We start from the raw sequence: 25,484 nt of genomic DNA, 5'->3' as shown, positions 1-25,484 counted from the left end.
TGTCCAATATGGACTTTTTCCATGAAAGTTCCAATAAATTTACTTGAGTCCATTGTCATCTTCAAAATTATCTTATCTCTTTTCTTTTTTTTTTTATTAGAAGTTGCTTGACTGAGTTTCATTGCCGCGAAAGAAGGGCAACCAAAGTCGACTGGGTTGACTCTCAAGTCACTTTATCATCTCAATTCAGGGATGCCTGTGAATCTCACTCAAATAATTGTGACATTTTTGAAAGAAGAAAATTTAATAGTTTTGAATTGTAAGGGATCGTTTGGTTCGCAAATTTAAAAATGAAAATGTAAAAAGGATGCCAGAAAAATAGATTTCATGGCATCCTCATTTCTTACCAATGTTTTAATACTACTTTGTTGACATCATTGATTTCTTTTGTCATATTTGGTTAGAATAAAGTTTATAATTATTTCAATGGCAAAATTAAATTAAAAAAACACTTTAATTTGAATATCCAAATTAAAAACTCTAAAAATAAAAAATAATTTTTTGTGATTAGATTTAATCAATGAGAAATAAAATAATATAAAAATAAAATATTTGAAATACATATTTACTGAGGAATCTAGTTTTTTTTTGCAATTCTTATTCATGGAAAACTGATTTCTTGGAACTAATTAAAGACGCGTTAATTGTATTGCGTATGCATAGACATGCAACCAGGGGCTAATGTACGTGAGTGATAAGGGGGACAATTGGCCCCCTTAGGTTTTTGGAAAATACTCATATACTATTAGTTTTTTTGAATTTACCCCTTTATTTTGTGAAAAATACCTTATACGACTAATTTTTTCTAATTTTCCCCCTTTAATTTTTTTAAAATATCATATATACTCTTAAGTTTTCAATCTTCCCCTTTAAAAAATATTTTTCCAAATCCATCCCATTATTTTTTTATTCTAAATCCATTGAACTTACTCTTAAAACCGACTTTGACCTCTTTACAAAATCCAAAAAACAAAATGCGCAAAACCACTTAACTTTGCTAAATTGCTCTCTACCTTTTTCTGTCTCTCGAGTCACACACAAGTCTCAAATACAACAAACTAACAAAGTGAGACAAATTACGGTGACGACTTGAGTCCATGATGGATGAATTGTGAGTTTATTAAACGACACTTAGTCCTAAAGAAAATTTCAAAGACGTTGCCCCCGGACCCCGCATAATTTTTTTGCCCCCGTCTCTTAAATCCTGGCTTCGCCCGTGCATGCAACCAATCATTCTTTCACCAAAAATTTCAGAAAACAAACACAAGCATAAACACAAATGGCAAACAAGTCTTCCTCTGCTTTTCTTCTCATCTGCTTCTTTTGCTTGATCATAAGCCCACTCTTTGTCCAACTGGGTCTTGCTTCACGAATCTTAGCTGGTATTACGCATCACAGTATTCATACTCTGTTACTCTTCTCTGTATCTATGTTTTTGTATTTTACTCATAGTTGTTCAACATGCATTTCTGCCGCATATGCAGATGATATGAGGGAAAATAAGACAGACAATGGACAAAGTAAAAGTGGTGTTCATGGAAGTCAATCAGGCCACGCAGGCTCTTACGTCGGAGATGGTCCTCCTTCTGGAACAGTCTCAATGTCTCCTCCTACCTCGACCACTAAGAGAAATAATCCTCATAGTCCTGATCCTAATAATCAAAAAGAAATATGCAGCAATATGTATAATCGTGCTTGCCCTTAATTATGTGAGAGTGCATGGTATAATCATTGTTCTATATATATTCTGGTTCACCTATTTTGTGTCATCTTTCATTAGATGGTTCATTTGTTTAAGATAACTTAAATCAAAAGAAATAATGGGATTCGTTATATATGTTTTAAGAGCATACATGGAGGATTATATGTTACTCTGTTTTGCTCTGTTATTAATGGTTGATTAAGAGCATCTATATATGAAGCTTCATCTTCTTATTTGGCTATATTTTGTATACAAGTGAAGTTAGAAGTATCAGACTCTTTCATGACCTGCCCAGGTAATCGAGTCCCTACTCCAGGTTTCTCTTCCTTCATTGATTAGAATGGAATAATTGATCACTTGGAGAGCACTTACTTACTGGTTGTAGAATCAGATACTTTCCAATTTAAAGCTTATACTGATGCCAAAAAACTCTCAAGAGCGACCAAATGGAATCCGATCTTGATTCGCTTCTAACATGCTGGGATGGTTTTCAATTTAGCTCAACAAATCAATCGTAAAATTGAGCTAAAAGTCATTATCGCTGCAACAGAAGCACATAAAAATGATTTGTTATTTTGATTAGAGGAACCATGACAGTTTACATACAGAGAAGCGAATTACAACTTGTGATTTGTTCAGGATAAAACAATTGTTTGAAATCTCAGTCTACTCACATGAACGATATTATCTGTTTTAGGTTCATCCGTTCACGTAGATACACTGATGAGTTGTCATGCCCTTAGCCAAGTATCTGGGTTTATCAATTGCGGTTTTGTTCTTCTGGGTCGTCGCTTATAGTACTTAAACTTAGAAAATAATTTTGTTGAATATAAAAGACATGACTTTTATAAACCACATCTTTTGGGTTATGCCAATCGATGTGGGATTATAATACCTATATAGAGATGTTCATACTAGTGTAAAAAATATGTTGTATAATGCTATGTCATGTGAGTGCATTGAATGAATTAGGACTCATGTATCACAACCTACACAAAAACAGAGTATGCTCTGCCTTTCAAAACAGTGTGTTGGTTACTTCCAATGTTTCACAGACCAACTAGTTAGGCAAGAAACACTAAATTATTCCCCCCCCCTCTCTCTCTCTCCTGTTGGGGTATTCTTTATATTAAAAACTGCTAAATATTGAGGCTTGAAGCCTTGAATCATGCTGCACAAGCACTGCTAAATTTCCGACATTGAACAAAAACCTACAAGATCTTTAAATATATATATTTTTTATTTAATAGGCCAGGCCTAAAAGGACATAGACATGGACACAAAACATGCAGAAACTAGTATAACCCCCCTTAATGTTAATAAGGACAGCCATGAATCAACTCCTTCATGGACATTTCCGCATGCTGCATGCATCCACTAGCTCATTCTTTTTTATGCTTTAGCAGCTGACCTGCCTCCTGCTGGCTGTCATAATTCACCCAAAAAGAAAAAAAAAATCAATCAGATCAACTGCAGAGACAATAAGAATATGTTCATGTTGAAATGAAATCATTAAAGTATTGATATAATTCATATATATGCAACCTTCTTCCTAGGCTCCCGAGGCTTCTGCTCGGTTTTCTTAGGCGCCGGCTTTGAGGCCGGGGCTTTGGGGGTAGTAGAACTAGGTTTAGTAGCAGGCTCGTTTTTAATCTGACCACTTGATTGAGTCCCAGCAGCAGGTTTCTCAGCCTTCATTGATGCCATTCTTCTGAAACCCTCTTAAGAAAATTAAGAAGCTTTATAAGAAGATTTCTGTGCACTAAACCTTTGCTGGACTGAGTAGAAGTTGCAGCCAACACATTCATATTTATACCTGATTAAAGCTGAATAATGCACAAAACAAGTGGTGGTAGATGCGTGGTTGATGGAGGAATAGAATAATAACTGAAGCTAGAGAGCTTTTTAGGGTTCTGCTCTCTGTCAGATGCTTTGTTTATCTTGCATATATCTTTCAGTTGATGCTTATTCTATATTTGATTGTAGAGTTTTTCAGGGCACAAAGTAAAGTGGAATTGAATTATACATTTCGGGTATATGGATATGGATCAGTGACCACTCACTCTATGCAAGTGTCCATGATACTTGTGCAAACATATACATACAATTATGTAGGTATGTATATTTGGCTAAAATGCATGTGCGTACATTACTTAGGAAAGCTTGTATAGTTTTTAATTATACAACTTTTTACATCAATTATAAATACGTTGTTGGGGATTTACCACATCCGATAAGTTTATATAAGAACGTTAAGCAATTAATATACGTGCATAAACCCATAACCTACCGACTCAAAATTTTAGGTTTAGACGAGTTCCAAAAGTGTATGTTAGTTACGTACACTCCCCCAATCATATCTCACCCAGTATATTTCTTATATAGATTTGGACATAAAGGTATCAAGTTAAAAAGAAAAATGTACATACTAATATAAGTCATTTAATCTTAAAATTTTTGAAATTTAGGCGTTTAAAATAATGGTCAAAGTCAAAGGCCACTAATGTATGAATACTTTTCTTTGAACACCAAATTGAAATTTCTTCACCGGCCCTAATTTTCCCAAAAAGTTTCTTTAAAGAAAAACAAACAGTTTCCAATTTTGTTGGTGACCAAAACCCATTATGCATGTTGTGCTAAAAATAAAAATCCCTTTTTGATTTCACAAAAAAGTTGATAATCTTAGCTTCCTAATAAGGCGTCAATGTGCATACATGATTTCAGAAATCAGTTTAGTGATACTCTAGTGAATCGTATAGATTCAGAAGATCCTGAGTTTAATTTTCATTGGAGGCAATACATTTATGACAACGCGCTGGATTTTTAGCCCAACTTATTATGTCGTCAGGTAAAAAATCTTTGGGTCCGCGTCCTGATGGTCCAAATTTAGGCTCATAGAATGTCCAAAGTAAAAAATTTGTATGATTTCGTTTTCGAACACAAAAAAAAAATATAATTAGAAAAATCGATCAATTAATTTGACTTTGAACTAAGTTTAGAAATGGAGCCCATATGAGTCCCCACAAGCCAGCAGAGACTTTTCTTGTGCTGCAAGCCTGCAACTTAAGAGGAACGTGGGGGGGCCGTGGCTTTCTTGGAATTAATTTTTGTCGACAAATTGAGACATCCTTGGCGACAAATTTGGTAATCTAACTCTCTATTTCAACCCGAAACATTGGTTAATGTCAACGATAATAATAATAATAAAAGAGACCGTACAATAATTCCCACGTGAAAGACAAAAATCTATCTATATTATTATATAGTATAATAATTAATCAAATGTGAATGGTTACTTCCTCCATAATCGAAATTTTGTGCCAACCTAATACTTTCTTTTTTTTTATACCTATAACGAAATATATAAGTTTCACATTTGAACATCCCATATGAGTTTGAAGGACGCAAAAAAATTTCGACCCATAATAGGACAAGTTGAACCAAAATCTATCGCGTAGTTATAAGGATACTGTTCTTAGTGAGAATCAACCAACCTCAGGAGTTCACGAGTTCATACAGTTTGACTCTATAGGGATTCACCACTAACTTATCACCGAAATTGTTAACGAATATAAGACTTAAAAGACATTAAAAATTATGCAAATATTTATAGTTAACTTGTTAAATTATCTCACATCGGTTTGAGATGTCCAAACCATGTGGTTTATCGGGAAACTCAAGTCTCTATCACACTAAAAGATTTTTTTTCTTGAGCTTAAGTACCATTAAGTGAGAAGGTTCGTGAGGAATAAAACCGTACGAGCTAGATGTATATAAGGAAATCGATAAACCGAAAATGAATAATATTTTTAAAGTGAGTAGGATTGCAATTTTCAACATAAGTACCTTCTAAGCTTAACTCACTATATTAATAACACGACATAAATGGCCAGCTATCAAATTGTGGCATTGAATAACATACATATATTAATTAATAAACACGAGCGTTGAAATGCAAGCTCATGAGTAATGATTGTAACAAGGATTTATATAATCCTGACTAAGTCATATATTAATTGCCAAGAGAAAGTCATGGACACAAACATCAAGAAATTGAATGTTTGCATTCCTAATTACTTGTACAAATACAATTGCTTACATCACCATGTTACACACACATATATAAGGGATTCTCAGGTGCGGGATCCCGCACTTTAAATATCAATCTAACACCAATCATACGCGGATCTCATCACGTGTGGAGACCGCCTTTACACCAAATGAATGGTCAGATGGATTCTTCGTTTTAAATAAAGTGAGAGATCCCTCACCTAAGAATTTTCCTATATGTATATATTATATCGCTTGGACTTAATATTGAATAAATGTCTTAATTATTTTAGTTTCTTATATGGAGGATTGGCAAATAAGAGATGGCATTCCGTAAAACTATATATTTATTTATACTTAAAAGCGAAAGTAGTTATAGGAGAATGAAGGCGTTGAATTACTAATGGTTTATTAAAATAAAGGGTTTGTTGAGGGCATGCCTAGCTGGCACATGATTATTTAATAATTTTTATCATGCATGATTGCATTCAAAAGTTTTTTTTTTTTTTATATCCGAGAATGATATTACACGAGTTTGTCATTTGAACATTCGATATGAACTTAAACTCAGACTACTAAACCTACACACAACGATTTATGATGAAATTCTAATGGATTTAAGATGAAATTGTCACGAATAAATCAAGTTTTTGGGCACGTTAAATCTATAACATAACGCCAGATTATGTGTCCATCATTAGCAATAAATTAACCACTTTTTTTTTCTCTCTAAAGGGGAAACGGTTTGGCGAAGAACATGTTTGGCAAGTATATGGATTGCTGAAATTAAATACAATCCCAGGCCAACAATCAACGTCGACACAAATTCCAAAATGTTACTTTTTTTTTTCTTTCTAAATGATCACATTCAAACTCAATATTGGATAGATAGAGCAGCCAATTTTGAAGGAAATCTAATCTGAACAAAGTCTACCACTTTCGCAATATCAAGGTAAATATATATATATGCACTATCTTCCACAATGTAAAAACTTACATGCTACTTGCATCCTCATCAATACAATACTATTCTTGTGGTCACACGTTAGACTTAATTTATCATGTCGTCAGATGATAAATTTTTCACGTGTGGGTTTGAAGGGTCGAGTTTAGACCCCTATCGGATATTCAAAGAGTAAACTTGTATGATATTATTCTCGGTTATCAAAAAAGAAAACATCAATAATTCAATAAAACCTTTTAACCTAAAGCTACATAATTGTATAACTTCATAAAATAATACCCTGCGCGTCAATAAACAATTAAATCTTCCCTATACAACTATCACTAAAAATCACACCAAAAATGAAAATAAAGAAAGAAAAAAAAATCTTCTTCTCACGACTGTTCAATCTCTTCTTGCTTCACATCCGAGCCAAAAAGATTATAGAGAAAAGAAGAAGAAGAAGAAGAAGAAGAAGGTATGACGAATTACGGATATGCACGCCATCAATTCTGAGTAGAATCGACAACCGAATTGTGCCTCTTGGACGGAGCTGAAGGTGGTCTAGGGACTCCTTTAGGGAAGAAATTGAAGAGCTGATCTCCATACCGAAATCCCGTCACTTGAGGCTCCACAATCATCGTCGCACCAGGCCTTGTTCCGGCGCAAGAACCAACAAGGAGGAGCAGAGTGAGGAGGAGGAGGAGGAGGTGGTGGTAGATAGAAATAGAAGCCATTAATTGTAGAAGAATATTAAGCTGTTGGTGTAGCTAGGAAGGTAGGGTTTAAGAAAATATATATAGTGTGTGTTAGAAGAAAGTTTGGCATAAGAAGGGGGAGGCGGAGGCAAGTAGTAGGAAAAGTAAGGAGTAGTGACGCACACGCCAAAGACTAAATATATTGTATCTCCCAAGATTGTCAACGGTTGGAATGTTATTTATACCAATATTTTGAAAATTTTATTGCCGGCTCCGACTTTCCTAGTTTTGCTTGATATATTTTCATTCTGGGTTAATTTAATTGGTTGTGTAATGGGCTAAGTGCCAGCAGATTAAAATTCTAATTTGTATCTTCTGTCACTCTATGCGAAATTGGGAGTTTAGGGTCGGCAAGGATTAGACTTTGATTAAGAAAATTTACGAGTTTCAGTTTTGAAATAATCTACCATCAACTTAATGTATAAAATGGAAAATTAACATATACGTAACAAAATTCATGATAATATATATATATATAGAGAGAGGGAGAGAGAGATTCTCACATTATGGACCCCATTTTTCACATAAATCAACGGCTACTATTTTTCTATTTGAATACAAGACTGGATCCACAGTTTCAGCATGTTTTTCACAGCAGTTGAATATGGAAGTTTATATGCGGGTGAAAAGGGGCTCTTAACCTCTCCAAGAAAGTGGGCCAAAAGCAAGTGCACGAGACTAAAAAAAATACTCTCAGTTAATTCGAACTCCCGATGTTAGTGACATTATACATAATATTGGGTCAGTTCGGCTAAACATGCAATAGTATGAAAAATAGTGTAACGATGTGTTGAATTGAACATGTGTCAAGTCATGGGTTGTTGGATCGAGTATTCTAATTCTCAAGAGTCAACGCGATCCTCACCCGTTGGATTTCGATTACTCCTGAAAATGTGAAATGGACAAGTATTCACGACTGAAATCGAACCGACAAATTCTTGTGGCAGGAGTTATTGAATCCGGTACTGCTCCTATTTATTTATTCATGGCGGTGACTTATTTTGTTTAATTAATTAATTAATTTGTTTAATTATTTCGGTGACTTGAGAAAGAGAAAATAAATAAATAAATAAATTTAATTTTGATTTATTCACGTGCATTCTCGTATGACATGCCAGATGGCGTGAATTTGGACTTTTGAGTCCAACAGCCCATTCATACTTCAAAAAGTCCAAATAACGACTATATATGCGAATGCCGTGTGTGGAATACTGGAGGGAATGTGTGTTTCCTTCGTTTTCACACCGTCGGGTCACAACAACTTCTTAGGACAAATTGGCTCAAATGAGGGTTTGGGATCAGGAGGTTTATTGCTTCAGCGATCCATGCAGTGCAGCATCGGTTAGAGACCAGGGAGCTTGTTGCTCGATCAAATATGCTGCTTGCTAAGGACAGACTTCGACCAGAGAGTTTGTCGCTCGAGCGAGGTCTATAGCCGCGCAAAAGAAATCGTAACTGCACGAATTTTAGGATTGTTATAAATAGAAGTTGCGAGGGTTTCTATTTTGTATCATTGAGAACTGCGATATAGAGAGAAAAAACAGAGGGAGAAAATTTATGAGAGCCAACCCTTGAGAGACATTTTGTTTACTCATTGTAATCTTCTCCAACATAGTGAAATTCAATTTCTGCTGTACGTACGTACGTGAACGTAAGCTACAGTCAAAACCACATAAATATTGTGCTATGTTTGTTTGTATGTGAATTTGATTTTAGCCAACAGCATATTACATGCAAAAAAGAGAGATGATTTGTGTGTCAAAAGGAGAGCCTTTTACACTAGAAGAGAGGCAGTGCCTTTTTATGATCGACAGAGTCTAGAGCCTCATCATCAACTACTTTAAACATATACTGAGTCTAGAATTGGAAGTGGCCAGCCTATAAATCTACTCGAAAAAAAGTAGCAACCACCCATACAGAGTGACAGACTGCAATTCATTTTCAATTGTATTCAAAGTCTCATAACCGCAATTGCATTGAAAACCCAACCAAAAAACACACAAAATCAAACTGGAGTCTTACTACCACAAATTCTCAGCATTTAAAGCTTTAGTTGGGGTTTCTCATTTTGTTCCCAATCCACCAGGGCTGAAAGGACACAATTTTGAGAAAAATCCATGTCTCCGTTCATGCCTCAGGTAAGATTAAATCATTGTGGGAGAGTATGATTACCATACTCTTTACCATCCGGCTAACACCATCATTGGCTGAAAAGGACGCAATTTGATGCCAACAATACATGGTCAGAAATTTATTATATGTCAACCACAAAATTAAACTCATTACAAAGGAAAGCTGTAAGATTCATGTTAGGTGAGCTAAATCTTTCTTTTCTTTTCACCTCAAGGTAGGGCCTATAAGTACAAATTGAAGAGGAAATTCATCTATAATAGTTGTACTAGAAAAACCCACCAAAGCCCATAAACAGCAAAAGCTTGAGAATCCCAAAGGAGTAATGAAATGGGAATTTCGGTTCAAGTTGCCATCTCCCAACTTGGAAGTCAAATTGGGATCAATCAGAATGACTTCTTAGTTCTTGCTGGCATGGTTTTACTCCATAAGGAGCATGACTTGTAGAAACTAACCCACCCGGATAGCAGAGATTCGGGTTGCTCCATGCCCCGAACCGCCGACCCATTTTCCTGTAAAACTCTTGAGAGAACTTTAGTTCCCCTGTAAGATTGTTTCCACCAACATAGAGGGCACCAACACAAGGTAGACTTGCTAGCTTTGGTGAAAGACTGCCTGTGAGTTTATTGTCACTAAGACCCAAAAATCTCAGCCTCTTCAATTGACCAAAAGAGTCTGGTATTTCACCAACCAACCCCAAATTTGAGAGGTCCAAAATGACCAAATTCTGTAGTTTATCCCACTCAATACTCTTGAGATCTCCCCCTATTGAATTGGTAGATAATACCATCTCTTCTAGGGAATACATTTCTTGAAGTGATTTGGTCAACCCACCTGAAAATTTGTTGTTTCTAAGATCCAAGAGTGTCAAATTCTTTAGATATCCAATCCCATTTGGCAGCTGCCCCTCCAATTGATTGTTACTCAAATCAAGCTTCAAGAGTGAAGTCAATCCCTCAATAGTCAAAGGCAAAGGACCAGACAGTAGATTCCTATTCAAATCAAGAATTAGTAGCTCATTTAACCGACCAAAACTATCTGGGATTCTACCAGTGAACCAGTTACCAGCAAGTACTAATCTTTTCAAGCTGGTTAGGTGTCCAATATTTTCAGGTATTTCGCCTGTTAAGCCATTCTCCAATAGCACTAGAGATTGAAGGTTGATGAGGTTGCCAAAGCAAGTAGGAATTTGTCCGATCGAACCCGGGTTCGATCGGAATTCTAGTGATTCTAGATTTCCAGCGAGTTTAGACCAATCTGTGGTAGGGAGGGCAATTGGGTGCTGGTGGGGTGAAATGAAGCAACTGAAGAAGGAGAGTGATCTTAGATGCTTAAGCTCAAACAAGTCTTGTCTAAATTCCACAATTGGGGCACAAATTAGAGAGTTTTCGTGGATTGGTCCAATGCTCAAGCTAGTTACATACCAAAGTCCATCAAAGATGTCACAAGAGACACCCTGCAAAGGTAAATTAAAAGTAGGGGTGTTAAAAAAGTCAAACCGAATAATCGAATCCATCGGTTCGTTATTCTCAAAAAAAAATTTATATATTTCTTTAAAGTATCTATTGAAAAATTGAAATAATCAACAATAATTGATCGATCAACTAAATTTATGTAAAAAATGGGAAAAAAAACAACCACCCTAACCTAACCGATTATTTCACTCCTAATTAAAGTAACCTCCATCAACCACACTTGTAGAATCTAGTCATGTATACTGAATTTGGACATTTGAATATTAATTATAGCTCAAGAAAGTTGGAGTGACCTGAATAGGAGTCCAACCACAAGGATCTGGATAGAGATCTGAGCCATTCCACAAATTACCAACAAACCCCTGAATTGCAGAATAAAGTGCTGCTTGCTCTGTTTTATCCATTGGAGCCCCATCATCACCACTGTCTGCTTCCCCAGTGCACAATCCACTCAAACTCAACATGCACAGCACCAGAATAACATGACTTCTGCTTCTTCTGATTAGACTCTTCATGGGTAATTTGATCAACTCTTTTAACTCTTCAAGATTACGAAGAACCAAAAGCACTCAACAGACTTAAGTAGAAACAGAGAGAAAACAGAGCATAAGAGGGTGAAGCTTCGGCCTGAACTTGGATGAACGTTTTTCTGGCGGTTCTTTTGAATCTCCAGTGAAGTTAACAAGAACCCAAAAGAAGTATAAAACTAAGGAATCAAACCCACGTAGTTTAGGTGCAAGGATCTTGAGAAGATGACAACAAGGTACCCTCTTAGTGGGCAGTGACGGAGAGTATTTTGAGAGAGAGCCAAGAAGAGTTGCATTAGAAAGAGGAAGTGAAGCAAAGTCCAGAACTTGCTACCTTGTGTTTATAGGGAAAGCTAAGGAAGTATATTGCAGAGAGAATACAAGAAGATCCAAGCACACTTTTCAAAGCATAAACAAAGTAATAATAGTAATGACAATCAACAAGATCAGGGAAGGAGTAAAGGACTAGTAACTGAAAGAGCCTTCATTAGTGAAAGCGAAAGGAAAGGTAGAGTCTTTATAGGCCTACTCTTTTTGTGCTTGTACCATCTTATCTTATTATCAATAACTACTACTATTCCTTTTAATAAATTGGGTTTCCATGTGTAGTTAAAGATTGGGGTAGTTGGAGGGTTTTAAAGCCTGGTTAAGATGTAGTAGGATTAGTTAGTGTAGTTGTGATAGGATTTAGGGTTATGGTTTGATGGAGAATAGGTGCATGTAAATGCATGAAAGACAAGAGTTGGGGTTTTAACTCTCTTGTTTTTGCAGTCTGTGTCTTTTTGAGCTGTTGGGTTTTTAACTGTTTTGAGGGAGACATAGTAAAAGACAAAGGTCTATTGAGGTTGTGAAGAAATAAAGAAGTGGGGAGACTTCCAGGCTGCATATCGGCTTAAAGATGGCATGGTAGCTGTAATTCGACAGACAAAAAGTGAAAATCTTTTACTGCCATGAGAAACACAGTAACTCACCCTCCATTTTCTTTTATTCATTTATTTTATTTTTACCAGTCTCAGTGTGACAGTGTCACATATCAATCAAACATTTGCTTATCAAATAGTTTAAAATTTGGCCTAACCCTATTGATTGTTTACATAGTTCGTAGAAATTGCACATGAAAAAGGTACCCATAAAACCATATTTATCATGGAAATGAATGGAGTAGCCCATATGTCTTTCTTTTTGGTTATATGACTATAGGGCTCATCTTTTTGGTAGTTGTAGGTTTACAAAGACCAAGTCCATTTATTTGATCTTTTAATGAAAAACCAAAGTGCAAAAGGCAGCTATAAGTAGTGGTTTTTGGAGGCGCATATTGGGCTGTCAAGGAAGGAGAAGGACCACCACAATGTGAAGGATAGAAGAGGCTATGTAGGGCTAGCCCATATCTACTTCTTTTCTTTCTTTCTTTTGTGCCCATATATACTAGTTAATTGTGTTGGCAGGGCTATTAGGGGATGACAAGTCCTTTTCTGTCTAGCCTTTTACAGTGTAGTTGCACCGATTAGAGATTACCACATAAACGTTAACGGGTTTATCTTAACGATTGTACTAACGATAGTGCTTTTGTAAAGAAAAACAGCTGCATGGATCTTTCAATTCTGAGGGAGAAGTTTGTAAAGAAAGAAGAAAAATCTCAGAACGCAGGGCATGCAAATAACCTTGTTTTCATGAAGTGTTCTGCCGATGAAAATTAGGTATATTTTGTTAAGAATTTATCACGCATATCGGTTGACATAACCCAACCGATTTATATAATTATATACAAACAACGATCAAGGACAATATTTGTTGATGTGTTTGGTTTGGATTTCTAACATAGAATTAGACTTGATCCATTTGTAATGACCTCTATCTAACCACTTGTTAGGTATGACATAACCAAGTCCACAAGTGCGGAACAACATTAAGATTTTATTTCACATCGAATTGACATAACTCGATTGAGTGACAAATAAAGGTTCAGTCTCTCTCGCACAACCAATGTATTTTATCAACCTAAGAACCAATAACGACGGTCCAATAAGAACAAATATATGTCGTCGTGTGGCCCAAAACGGACAATATTTTTTTGATGTGTTTGGAATTATATTTCTAACATATTTTAACCCCAAAAAAGCACATTAGAAATTTAGAATTGCACCATCAACCAATTTTACAATAATGTAGTCACATGGTGTAGACATCCTAATCTACATGCATCCAAGTCCTAGAGCCGATTGCTTTCGATGCTCAAACCATTCCATGCATTTAGTTGGGCCACTTAGTTGTTTTTGTGCTAAGTGGGCTTCTTGGAGAAGCCCAAAAGAACGATTATTAGAGTGCCAAACAAGAGTGCTACCAATTTCGTGTTACGTATTATTAGGTTTTGGAACAAACTAACGAGACATTCAATGGCCGCCATGCAGAATCACTGCATCCCAGAAGATTTGGTGATGAATATTCTTACAAGATTACCAGTGAAATCTCTCAAGTGATTCAGTTGCGTATGCAAATCATGGTTTAATCTTTTCAAAGACCCCAATTTGTTGCCAAACACCATCAGAATCAAACTAATCCCAGTGTTGTAGTGTGCGGCATCATGCTGAACGACATAACAAAGACTTGTCTTTCTCCATCCTCTCTTATTCTGGCGGAGGTAACGAGATGCTTACTCACACGGATAGCGAATTTCATACCATTCGTGAAGGGCTTTCGATATATTCCAGAAGTAATTGGTACCTGCAATGGCTTAATTTGCATTGATGACAATGGGAGACAATTGTTCTATGGAATCCAGCCACTAGAGAATTCAAGCCTCTCCCTTCGTCCTGAATCGAGCGCCCACATGGTGCAGATTCTTACTTGTATCAATGTCGTGGATTTGGTTTTGATCGAAATACCAACGATTACAAGGTAGTTAGATTTGTTACTAATGATTTCCCTGAGGATGAGTTTATGGATCAAATTGAGCTATATTCTCTGAACAATGATTCTTGGGGGAAATCCTCAATGTTTATGATTGTCGTGTGGTATTATTCTTGATTTTTTTGATACGTACAACAATGGAGTTTATTATTGGTGGGCCGACGATGAAGATATTGGTCTTTTGATCATGTCCTTTTGACTTTGCAACTGAAACCTTTGAGAAGTTTTCAATACCTGATTTTGAGATTTCTTGGATTGATTATCACAGGAGATTGGATTTGGGCTTGCTCTTAGGGTTGATCACTATCCAGCAATTTGCATATTCAATGGATTGCTTGCTGTTATATATTTTCCCAAAGAGGCCCCAATGAAGTGGTTTGATATATGAAATTCACTCTTTCTACTTGGTTCAGGGGCTATTAATGTAAGAGGAATGAAAATCAGTTTTTCAATGTAACATAATCCCTGGTTGACCATGGCATTCAGGCCTGCATTTGGGTAGTTATCCCCCAATACATCAATAGATATTGTCTACTCTGTATCATGCGCGCCCGCATGGATTTGTTCTCCTGGACTGTTGCAAATAGTTTGTAATCCTTGAAAACACGTCTATGTGTGAGAGGAGTTTGATCTTTACTTATATGTCACTCGGTTGGGTTATATGATATTAGTGTTACCCTTTGTCCAAAGAAGTCTTGGAGTTTTGCAATGAATAATTTACTTTAAATGTAAGAGTATCTATACAAATCCACTCATTGCATATCACATTAAGTTGGGATGACTTTAGGACATCAAAAGTTGAGATTCTTATCATTTTTCGGTAGTGCTAAATGGCCCAACAAATTTTATCCCAATTTCTCTCAATCCTACATGACATTCCACATCAGCAGCCACATCACTCTTTTGTCTCTATATAATCACTCACATTCTCTCTCTTTCTTCTCTTTCCTCTCCCTCCCACTCTCACGAAACACCACCACCACCATTGTAGCTCTTCCGTCCAACCATCGATCGGAGCTGTCGACCTACCGAACGGAAGCGCTCGACCACCACCATCATTTTTCGACACTCCACACCACCCACCGCCGCTTGTATCGTCAGAAAAAAGCTCCCAAATGACGAGATCACCATAGCACAAATAGCATCGATCCGGCCACCTCTTGCGACGTCTCCGACAACCGACCTCATATTTGGACTCCAGGCATCGATACACACCTTACCCATCCGTTTTCTGGCCAAATAGCTACCGGATTCCAGTGACCCGAGCAAATTGCATTGTTTCAAAAACAATGTAATTCGTCGATCCGAGCATTCAACCACCTCCAACAACATCTCCGGCCACCTCCAGCAAAAGTCCCAACCACCTCCAACAACAATGTAATTTTGTTCTCCTTTTTTTGCATATTTGGAAGTTACACTGTTTTAAAAACAATGTAACAATGTGTTTACAACCATTTGAATGATTATGCTTTTAAAACAATCTATTTACCTTGTTATTCTTGTATGGTTTGTGGACTATTTTTTTCTGCAGCTTATATTTGTTTATTGTGAAAATTACATTGTTTTGAAAACAATGTAATCGCAGGTCTGTGTAAAAAAACAATGTAATTGCATGTCTGTATACAAATAAACAATGTAATTGCATTTCTTAACAGGAAAAAAAACAATGTAATACAATTCTTTTCAATGTAATTCGTGAATATGAATGATTTACTTGTCTATTTATGATTAAATGAGATGTGATGAAATAATGGAAGTGTGGGAGAAAATGAAGGTGGGAAATAAAAGAGGGAATGTTTGATTTTCAAATTTTAAACAAAAGAAAATGAAGAAAGAATGGGGAAGTTTGATTTTCAAAAAAATTAGTCATGTCAACAAATATTTCATATCAGCATGATTATATGGCACTGTCACCTAGATTTGGGACAACTTGGGTTAAAAAATGTTAGGTCATTTAACATTTTCGATCATTTTTTTCTCGTTAGGTTGGAAATACCACAATTATGCTTGCTATCATTTGCATGTACTTCTACTTCCCTAGGACTTCCATCGAGGAACACTTCAAAAAAATTCATGCATCTCGGGTCGATACCAAAACTGACCCGATAGTCCAAATGCTTAACTTTAATTATTGAAGAGGTGCTAAACACCACCTCATTTGCTGATGTGGTGTCCTAGAATGAACGAGATTTTACTAATTCACGTGTGATTGGTGACAATATATGAGTAGTCGAGAATGAAAATAAATAATTTGCGATTCATATTTACACAATGCACATAAATTAGCACCGTCGTCCCACCAAGTCTGGTGCATCACATCAGAGATTGTATGACACACGTGTACCGGGATCATTCAATAATTTCTCCAAAAAAACTTCTCCCAAAATTCCCACTTAAAAGACCAAAGTGTCCAAACAGTGTGACGTGCCACTTTCCAATTGGCGGTGCATTAAAGTTTTAAAAAATACCTAAAGCACGCAGAGATGCAGGATATTTAGATCTTTCCTTCCGCAAAGAGGAACCGATCACAACCACCTTAACCCCAAATTTCTTAAACCCTAATTTCTGATTTTCTCTTCATCCTTTTGACTACGTTCTCTCTTTGGCGAATTACAAACACATACATGTGCTTAGTCTGTGCTTAGAGTGAAGATATCGATTATGGCTACTGAGAATTCTAGTTCTGTTCCGGGTTCTGCGTCGAGATCCAGTTCGGCGGCGGATTCTTACATTGGGAGCTTGATAAGCTTGACATCAAAGAGCGAGATCAGATACGAGGGTGTGCTCTACAACATCAATACTGAGGAGTCCAGTATTGGATTGAGAAACGGTATCGTTGTTCCGCTTATACAGTCAAACGACATCTTGTTTCTTTTTGTTTTCTTTTTCTTTTTTGTTCTTTTTTGGGGTTAGCTTGTGGTTTTGATGGGTTTATGGATTTAGTAGAGGTGTGGCTCTTAGATTTACTGTTACCTCAGTGTACTTTCTTTCTCTTAATTTCACTGTTGAAAGATCGTTGAATTCATGGCTTTTATATATTTAATTGGCTGTCCATGTTTTTATCCATTTTCGTTATGTATATAATTCCCTGAACTAGTTTGCATAAATAGTCATAATTTTCTCCTTTGACTTGTTTTCTGATGAATTTTCCGAAGCACTTGGGTGCTTAGATCACTTGTATTATCATAGTCCTTGTGAACTTTAGTTTGCAAATTTGAATTGCATATGTAATTTACCCAATGTTTTTTACTCCTCCTGTTGAGCATATGTTAGTAGGATAAATTCCCAAGGTATGCTTGTGGCATTCATGTTTTCCCTATGATCTCTATTGACATTTCCTTCTGAAGGTTTACAAGATTTATGGTTTTATGGAGTTTTTGTACTTTAGTTTTACGTCTTGGTTTCTTGGTGCATTGATTTCTTTTAATAATTTATTTACGGGTAGCAGTTCTTCATTTCTCACACTGTTGAATACATGAATCTAGGTTGGAGATAATGTGGACTATATAGTGAGAGTTGATTTTGGAGATCCTATTTCCTGTTGTTTCCCTATGCTGCCTTTTCATGCTATTTTGAATTTGATGTTGGTGCTCATTAGTTGTTTCAATATGGCAGTGAGATCATTTGGAACCGAGGGAAGGAAAAAGGATGGTCCACAGGTCCCGCCAAGTGACAGAGTCTATGAATACATATTGTTCCGTGGAAGTGACATCAAGGTATTTTATAAGCAAACATTTAGGATTTTATAACTGTTTCAGGAGTTGTCATCTGACAAAGCGTTATGGTAGTTTTCATCTTATGATTATTATAGGAATCAAATGGACAAAGCGTAATGCATTTCATCTGGTGACAGTTGATATTGCAAAGCTTACAAGCAAGTCTTGGACAAGGAAATCTCAGTTATGGTAGTTTTAATCTGATGATTATTATCTGAGAGACTGAGACAAACAGGCAAAATCATATTTATCATATATAATAACTAGGTTACTGCAAGTTTTTTTTTTTTTAAAAAAAGGATAAAAGATTGAGAAGGTTGTTGTTTAAATCAAGTTTGAGCTGGATGCTATTATGTTGACATTTCTATTCAAATACAATGTATTTTGTAAATTGTTTAATTGTTGGGTTTGAAAAATGTATGATCTGCAAAGTGGTCATATATTTATATAAACTAAACAGTTTGCTTCTTTTTCTAGCATTAGAATGTACCTTATCAGCGTAGTCGCTAAATGTACAATGTGTTAATACTTTTTGGAGTATTTAGTACTCATTTTAGTGTTTAGATGTGTTACTTTCAAACAAGCGTGGTTTATTCTTTTGATGGTCATGTTCATAAATAGTTGTAGCTTCAAGATCGGAGCGACATGTTGTATTTAACTACCTCAACCATCCTGTATTTGATTGCTTTTGCAGGATTTACAGGTGAAATCTTCTCCACCTGTTCAACCTACACCATCTATAAATAATGATCCGGCTATAATTCAGGTAACTAGAAGGAAGAGTGATTTTAGTTTCATCATGCATGATGCACTGGGCCAAGTTATTGTCACTATGAATTAATGGTAAACCTCTTGTGCAGTCTCACTATCCTCGCCCAACATCTACAAGCATGCCCTCTGCTGTCAGTGGGTCTTTGACTGATCTTAGTGCACATAATCAACAAGTGGGTCTACCCGGTACAAATTTCCAAGGTGGGCTGCCTCTATATCAACCTGGAGGGAATTTAGGTACCTGGGGGGCCTCTCCTTCTCCTGCAAGTGCAACTGCTGGCGGGCTTGCCATGCCAATGTATTGGCAAGGGTATTATGGTCCTCCAAATGGGATTCCACATCTGCACCAACAGTCTATGCTACGACCTCCACCTGGACTGTCAATGCCTCCATCAATGCAACAGCCATTGCAATATCCTAATTTTAATGCTTCTGTACCCACTGGAGCACAAAACTTGCCAGTCTCAAATGTCCCTGCTTCAAACTTGCAGGAAGTTTCTTCTCCTTTAATATCAACTAGCACAAGTTCCCTTAATTTGTTACCCACTTCCATGCCTCCTTCAGCTTTGCCATCAACTTTACCTCCAGTACCATCTGCTGCGTTAGCATCTGAAACATTGCCGAGTTTGATGCCTAATAAGGCTCCTAATTCTGCCCTTCCTGTGGTCAGGCCAAGTGGAAGCTTACCATCACAATCAATTTTGACAACTTCTGGCCCAGAATTAAATGCCATCATGCCTCCCAGCTCTAATAAGGCTAATCCAGTTACTTTTTCAACTTTGCCATATCAAGGCTCATCCCAACCTATGTCTTCTATTGTTGGGATGTCTAATTCTATTCGCGCAGAAACACCAACACCTGTGCTGATAACCCCAGGTCAGCTTTTGCAATCTGGGTCTACTTCAACATCTGCTTTATCTCAGTCTGTGCAAGCAGCTCATAAAGATGTGGAAGTGGTTCAAGTGTCCTCATCATCACCATCAGAAACACCAGTACCCGCTGTGATAGAATGTCAGCCTCCTATACTGCCTCTGCCACCACCACAACGGGCTAGTCAGAAGGTGCTCAAAGCATACACACGTGTGCACATTTACATACAGTTACCATACAGTTCATTCTTCTTTTGTGTATTGATGTGTGCATAGGCTTTGCATGAGCTGTTACATGCACATTGATTTTGCATTGTTTGTGAGGTTTTTAAAATGCCCGTCACACAGTGTTTTTTCAATATTACATGCAGTATTGTGGATGCTGTTAATGATGAGATTGATGACACTTGATATGCTGTCAATGTTGTCTGCTTTTTGCTTAGCGAGATCATAGAATGCTCCCTGTGAATTATTGTTTTGAGAAGTCATTCAGTGATTGTGTTACTGGTGAGTAAATGATGATGTTCTGTTGGGGATTTGGATGGTAGATATCTTAAGGGACTATCTTTTGGATTTTGCGGTCCCTGTATTTGTAACTGGCCCTTGCAGTGTGGTGACCTTTGTTTGAATCGTTCAATTGTTTGTTTCATCATTCCTTTTAGTCTCAAACGACAGTTTTACTCTTTAAGAAAATTGCTAAGGTCTGCATTCTTGCCTTTTTAAGCTGGAGAATTGCATAATTCGTTGAATTCATTCTTTCAGGTGGGGCAGTATACAAAGTGTTTTCATCATTAGTTTAGGGAATGCAGTGTTGTGGGAGCCTTTGTGCACTGGTGTCCTTGCCTCTTTTCTGGATCTTTTTAGAATAGTGTTTTCTTAAACTTTTTTTCCTCTTTCTTTTCTCCAGCCGAACGGGGCTCCTTTCCAAAATCGTCATGGTTACAGAGGGCGTGAACCAGGAAGAGGAACTGTGGTAATATGTTACATTCTGCTTTCCCAACTCACTCCCCCTCCCCCACCCCAAAGCCCACTTTCTCATGGTATAGCTGATTGAAGATTGACTGGACCTATCTTGATAGTTGGCTTAATTGTTTTAGTGCAGAACTATGTATGTATTTTTGCCTTATATCTTTTTGGTTTATACTTGAGTGAGTATATTTCTCTTGCTGAAAGCTAGTCAAGTTACAGGTGCTTTTGCTTACAATTTTAAAGATGTGACAACTGACTCAAATTTAGATTTGGCTTTGTATAATGTGCATTTCATCCATATGCATTGTGGGGGGGGGGGGGGGGGGGTACAAACATATTATGGTATGAAGTGTTGGGTGGTAAAAGGATATTGTATAATTTTTGAATAAATATGGAATTGATGGTGTAAATTTGTCTTTCCCGTGACTTTGATGGAAATGATATTTAATAGGAGAGTTGAGCGTGATATGATTTTTGTGCAGAGCTCACGTCAGGTCACACAATTTACGGAGGATTTTGATTTCATTGCAATGAATGAGAAATTCAAGAAGGATGAGGTGTGGGGTCATCTTGGTAAGAGTAACCAATCTTCATCAATTGACATAGGAGATGGAAGAATTACTGATGAAAATGATCTTCTGGACGAAGCAGATGGTGAAATACCTAAGACTGTTGCCAAGGTGGTGATGTTATCTTGTTCACTCTTGGCTAGTTTGGTAGAGATAAATTTTCTATTTCTTTCCCTTCGCTACTTTGTCATTCGCAATTTTTCTTTGTTTTCCACAGCCTGTTTATAATAAGGATGACTTCTTTGATTCTCTCTCAAGCAATGCACTTGATCGCGACACACAAAATGGAAGAATCAGATTCTCCGAGCAAATGAAGATAGACACAGAGGTTGGTTTTTTTTTTTGTATTGGCATTTCAGTTCCACAGGGTGGGGAAACTTCTTCTATAAAAAAAGGGTGGGGAAACTTCATTGATAATCATTTTCTGTTCTATGGATGCAGACTTTTGGTGACTTTCCAAGGTACCGCGGTGGTCGAGGTGGCCGTGGGCTTCTGCGTGGTGGGCGTTCTCGTGGATCATATTATGGAAGAGGCTATGGCTATGTTGGAAGGGGTCGGAGGTAGGGCCATGCCCAGTCGCACTTCTTAGGTGGTGCAGGTGTTTTGAAATGTATCTTAAGTGTGGCTGCCCAGCACTGTGCCGCAGATTTAGGCTATAAGCTGTAGCTTTTCAGTTTTTTTTTTATTTCCGACTGTGCAGAGGGTCTTAAAAATGCAGATGCGTGTTTTTAGATTGTTTTCGTTTCCCATCTTCTTCAGGAGACCTTTATGGAGCTAATGGAGAAGCATTTGATTTCAATTGACTGTCAAATTGGTTATCGCCGGTCACCCCCCCCCCCCCCCTCCCCCCTCCCTCCCTCCCTCCCTCCCCCCTATTTTGGCATACTCTGCAAAGGGAAGATTGAGCATTGAATATCATTGAGGAACCTTATAAAGATAAGAGTATTGACTCTTATCAAAGAGACTTGATTAACCGAGGTTGTTCAAAGTTCAAACACGTACAGGTCAACTAAATGGTATTCACTTAGCAATTGGAGTTATGGATTTTATGTTTATGGCCGGGGGAGTATGAGATCCCCGGTAGGAGAGAAATTACTCTGTTTGATCTAGTATGCTACAATCATTGAATAAAATCCATTGTCGAACCTTAACCAGCAGAAATGGAGTTACTTATGGTTGGAGGGGGGTCAAGCTGGTATATCACAATAAAGTGAGAGATGGAGCTGTCATTAAACTGCTTATTAGCATATTAATAGATCTTTTCCGACGAAGGTCAGGCTGGATTCAGGTCACATGTTTGGTTTTTCCGTTTATTGAAGAGATCTTCGAGAGAGCGCTGTGCACTCATTGTTTGCCCTAGCCAGCAGAATTATGGGAGGAAATCATGCTTCTCAATGGATTTATGCTTTAGTGGATGTCATAGTTAGCATTATATTCTGCCAACTTGGGAAATAGATTCATATTCTGGGCTCAAGTACCGTCTCTAGAGAAACACAGTGAACCGGCAATATTTGTTGATTCGAGTGAGGTGGATTTCTGATATTAAACAGAAAGCACGGAACTTAGAAATTAGAAATCTTGTCTTATTTTCTTGTCATATTTGACGTATGGTATCAAGAAACCTCGAGGGAAAATACAAGTACTTTTCTTATTTTCTGTCACATTTGACAGTGATTAGCATTGCTTTCATCGAAAGATTGAATTACTTGCAAGTAGCAACAAGGACTCTTCTAGGAGGCAAAGAAGGCCTTCTACCATGGAGCAGGGCCACATTATCAAAGAACAGAACATCTCCCTTTTCCCACTTGAACTGGATGCTCTCTTCTTCAATGATCTCTCCGCATCTCTTCACTACATTCTCTGGTATCTCCGTTCCATCTGCCATTGTCGCGGAACTGAACTCCTTCCCGTGCATTCCAACGATCGTGTTGAACCACATCTTCCGCCCTTTTCTTCCATCGAACACCGTTGTCAGAGTACGCGGCCCCAATATAGTCTTAAGCGAGCCGTCTTGAAGCCATTCCACATCCATCCCTAGAGCCTTGCACCTTCTCTCACACTCTGCAGGGTCTGGTGTCCCAAAAGCATCTTTCCAGCCTCTGCCTCTCATGGAGCCCTTGTTGTCATCGTTGAGAGCAGTGAATGTGTATCTCAGCCCCTTTGCCTCCATTTCCGCCACAGCTTCCGGGAACTCCTCGAGCATTCGTTCCGTGACACGGAAGCTTGGAACGAAGGGTGTCTCTCCACCTTCTGGTGGTGGTATCTCACAGAAGAGCATCAATTGCTTGGGATGGTCCTTGAACTGATAAACATCAAAGAAAGTCAATGTTTTTAGATCCCAACTTTTGCTGGTGAAATGTTTCATCAACTAATTATTGTTTATAGACAGGTTAACAATTATTGCAGGCCTGCCAGACCTAGTTCTTGTCACTATTTCAGCCAAAAAAAAAAGAATTCTCATTAGATCATATTGATAGTGAGTTAGTGATGTGGTCATTCCTCCATCCCACATTGCCTAGATAGGTTCTCATGAAGTTTATACGGGGAAGGTCATCCTTAACTAGCGTGACACATTTTAAAATCGTGAGGGTGAAACCCAAAACGAATAATATTGTGTTAGTGGATTGTATCTGCATTAGTTTGGTATTGGAACAAGACCTATGTGTGATATATGAGTGGGGTCATACGAGGACGTGTGTCTTTGAGGAAGGGAGAATGATGTGGTCATTCCTCCGTGGCTCTGTCCCACATCGCCTAGATGGGTCCTCATTAAGTGCTTTATATGGATATGCTCATCCTCAACTAGCATGTTTTAGAGTCATGAATTTGGAAACCCAAAGTGAACACTATTGTGTTAGTGGGTTGGATGTGCATCAGGTAGTGACAGAGTCCTCTCCAATACTCTGATTGATGCTCTGTCTTGGAAGCTGATGATTGAATCTTGGTCATGAAACTTGAAACTTTGCAGGAAAAAAGTAAAAAAAAATAAAAGAAGAAGATGATTTGGATATTCCAAGGCAAGAAACCTTATTGAGAAAATGATCGGGGAGCTTACCAAAACCATTTCATGGTGGTAGTATATGAACTCAGAGAGAGGACCTTCATTGGCCGTCCAGATTCGTTTGTAGATATGTGTGCGCGGTGCAGGACCGATGTAACGAATGTCCTCCCAGCCGAAGGTCTCGATGATTTCATTGAAGTCCTGCGGATTATCGACTTGGAATCCTCTGAGAAGAACAGCACTGTTCTTGATGATCATCTGCTCAAACCATTCCTTGTTATTTTTCAGAGCCAAGAGAAGAGACTCCAAGTCATTCTTGTTGGAGTCCTGTGGTATTAGCACTAATGGCATGGTTTCACCATCCACTACCTTTTGGCCTTCACATTTGCCTTCCTTGAAGTACTTGCAAGAGAAATCCATCCTCTTCTTTTCTTTCTTTCTGCTGTTAGAAACGTTGATGGTGTTTTTTTGTTGTGACAAACTCGGTATAAATAGGGTTGTTTTGCTTGGTTTTTTACGACACAACAAGGCATCCAAAAGAGGTGGCCGAATTTAAGATTCCTTTTGTGTCGTTTTGTGACTAGATATTTTACTCAATTTGATTATGCAGCTGCAGGAAATATAGGAGAATGTAACCACTCAATGATAGTTTAGGCGGTAAATCTATCTGAGTCAAACCATATGGAGTCGGGAGGTCTTGAGTTCGATTTTCATTGGGAGCAATACCCTTGTAGACACGCGTTGAGATTTGGCACCACCTACCCTCTCATCTAATGGGAAACGTGTGTGCGCGCGGGTCTGACAGCTATAAGTTATGTCCATATCGAATGTATAAATGATAAATTTAAACGAGTTTTGTTCTCAGTTACCAATATGTAATTTCTCTGTTTTTTTTTTGTACTGTTCACTCAAAGTTGAATCTATTCCCCTAATGTTATTATCGTCATGGTTGTCTGTAGTAATATATGGATTCTTACGCGGGATTAAGCTTTGTTCTTGTTTTTCTGTTACAAATCCAAGGTAAATGATTGGAAGTTTATATTCCCTTTGATTCGAAAGTTTTTTTAAGAATCTTGGAAATTAAGGAAATTGAAACC

At 37.5% G+C, this 25,484-nt stretch overlaps 4 protein-coding genes and 1 long non-coding RNA gene across 5 annotated transcripts; 2 read left to right on the top strand and 3 right to left on the bottom strand.

The window, feature by feature from the left end:
* Positions 1–1,196: 1,196 nt before the first annotated feature.
* Positions 1,197–1,925, top strand: LOC119992015. The gene is made up of 2 exons (XM_038838591.1): positions 1,197–1,382; positions 1,485–1,925. The coding sequence occupies exons 1-2, from the start codon at positions 1,280–1,282 to the stop codon at positions 1,703–1,705; spliced, it is 324 nt and encodes a 107-aa protein (XP_038694519.1). The 5' UTR covers positions 1,197–1,279; the 3' UTR covers positions 1,706–1,925.
* Positions 1,926–2,228: 303 nt separating this feature from the next.
* On the bottom strand, positions 2,229–3,487 carry LOC119992016. Its single transcript, XR_005466305.1, has 3 exons — positions 3,248–3,487; positions 2,377–3,127; positions 2,229–2,243 (listed from the first exon to the last, which is right to left on the bottom strand). It is a non-coding gene; the product is annotated as an uncharacterized LOC119992016 (long non-coding RNA).
* Positions 3,488–9,703: 6,216 nt separating this feature from the next.
* On the bottom strand, positions 9,704–12,045 carry LOC119991042 (piriformospora indica-insensitive protein 2-like). Its single transcript, XM_038837224.1, has 2 exons — positions 11,352–12,045; positions 9,704–11,039 (listed from the first exon to the last, which is right to left on the bottom strand). The coding sequence occupies exons 1-2, from the start codon at positions 11,571–11,573 to the stop codon at positions 9,966–9,968; spliced, it is 1,296 nt and encodes a 431-aa protein (XP_038693152.1). The 5' UTR covers positions 11,574–12,045; the 3' UTR covers positions 9,704–9,965.
* Positions 12,046–16,985: 4,940 nt separating this feature from the next.
* LOC119991103 (protein decapping 5-like) lies at positions 16,986–22,197 on the top strand. Its single transcript, XM_038837313.1, is given in 9 exon segments — positions 16,986–17,322; positions 18,108–18,208; positions 18,903–18,974; positions 19,069–20,040; positions 20,756–20,821; positions 21,300–21,497; positions 21,604–21,714; positions 21,828–21,944; positions 21,946–22,197. Coding segments are annotated over 9 exon segments (1,836 nt in total). The 5' UTR covers positions 16,986–17,153; the 3' UTR covers positions 21,976–22,197.
* A 40-nt stretch (positions 22,198–22,237) lies between these two features.
* LOC119991104 (clavaminate synthase-like protein At3g21360) lies at positions 22,238–25,383 on the bottom strand. The gene is made up of 2 exons (XM_038837314.1): positions 24,442–25,383; positions 22,238–23,688 (listed from the first exon to the last, which is right to left on the bottom strand). The coding sequence occupies exons 1-2, from the start codon at positions 24,805–24,807 to the stop codon at positions 23,089–23,091; spliced, it is 966 nt and encodes a 321-aa protein (XP_038693242.1). The 5' UTR covers positions 24,808–25,383; the 3' UTR covers positions 22,238–23,088.
* Positions 25,384–25,484: the final 101 nt, after the last annotated feature.

This window comes from Tripterygium wilfordii, chromosome 22, assembly GCF_013401445.1.
Source record: "Tripterygium wilfordii isolate XIE 37 chromosome 22, ASM1340144v1, whole genome shotgun sequence".
Lineage (NCBI taxonomy): Eukaryota > Viridiplantae > Streptophyta > Magnoliopsida > Celastrales > Celastraceae > Tripterygium > Tripterygium wilfordii.
This window is presented reverse-complemented; position numbering and strand designations above follow the sequence as displayed.

Bases quoted from the DNA above. Each gene is read 5' to 3' on its own strand.
- LOC119992015 (XM_038838591.1), top strand. From the start codon at position 1,280: ATGGCAAACAAGTCTTCCTCTGCTTTTCTTCTCATCTGCTTCTTTTGC. The intron at 1,383-1,484 runs GTATTACGCATC...CCGCATATGCAG, and splicing joins TGCTTCACGAATCTTAGCTG to ATGATATGAGGGAAAATAAG.
- LOC119991042 (XM_038837224.1), bottom strand. From the start codon at position 11,573: ATGAAGAGTCTAATCAGAAGAAGCAGAAGTCATGTTATTCTGGTGCTG. The intron at 11,040-11,351 runs GTCACTCCAACT...TTACCTTTGCAG, and splicing joins GTGGTTGGACTCCTATTCAG to GGTGTCTCTTGTGACATCTT.
- LOC119991104 (XM_038837314.1), bottom strand. From the start codon at position 24,807: ATGGATTTCTCTTGCAAGTACTTCAAGGAAGGCAAATGTGAAGGCCAA. The intron at 23,689-24,441 runs GTAAGCTCCCCG...GATGTTTATCAG, and splicing joins ACCACCATGAAATGGTTTTG to TTCAAGGACCATCCCAAGCA.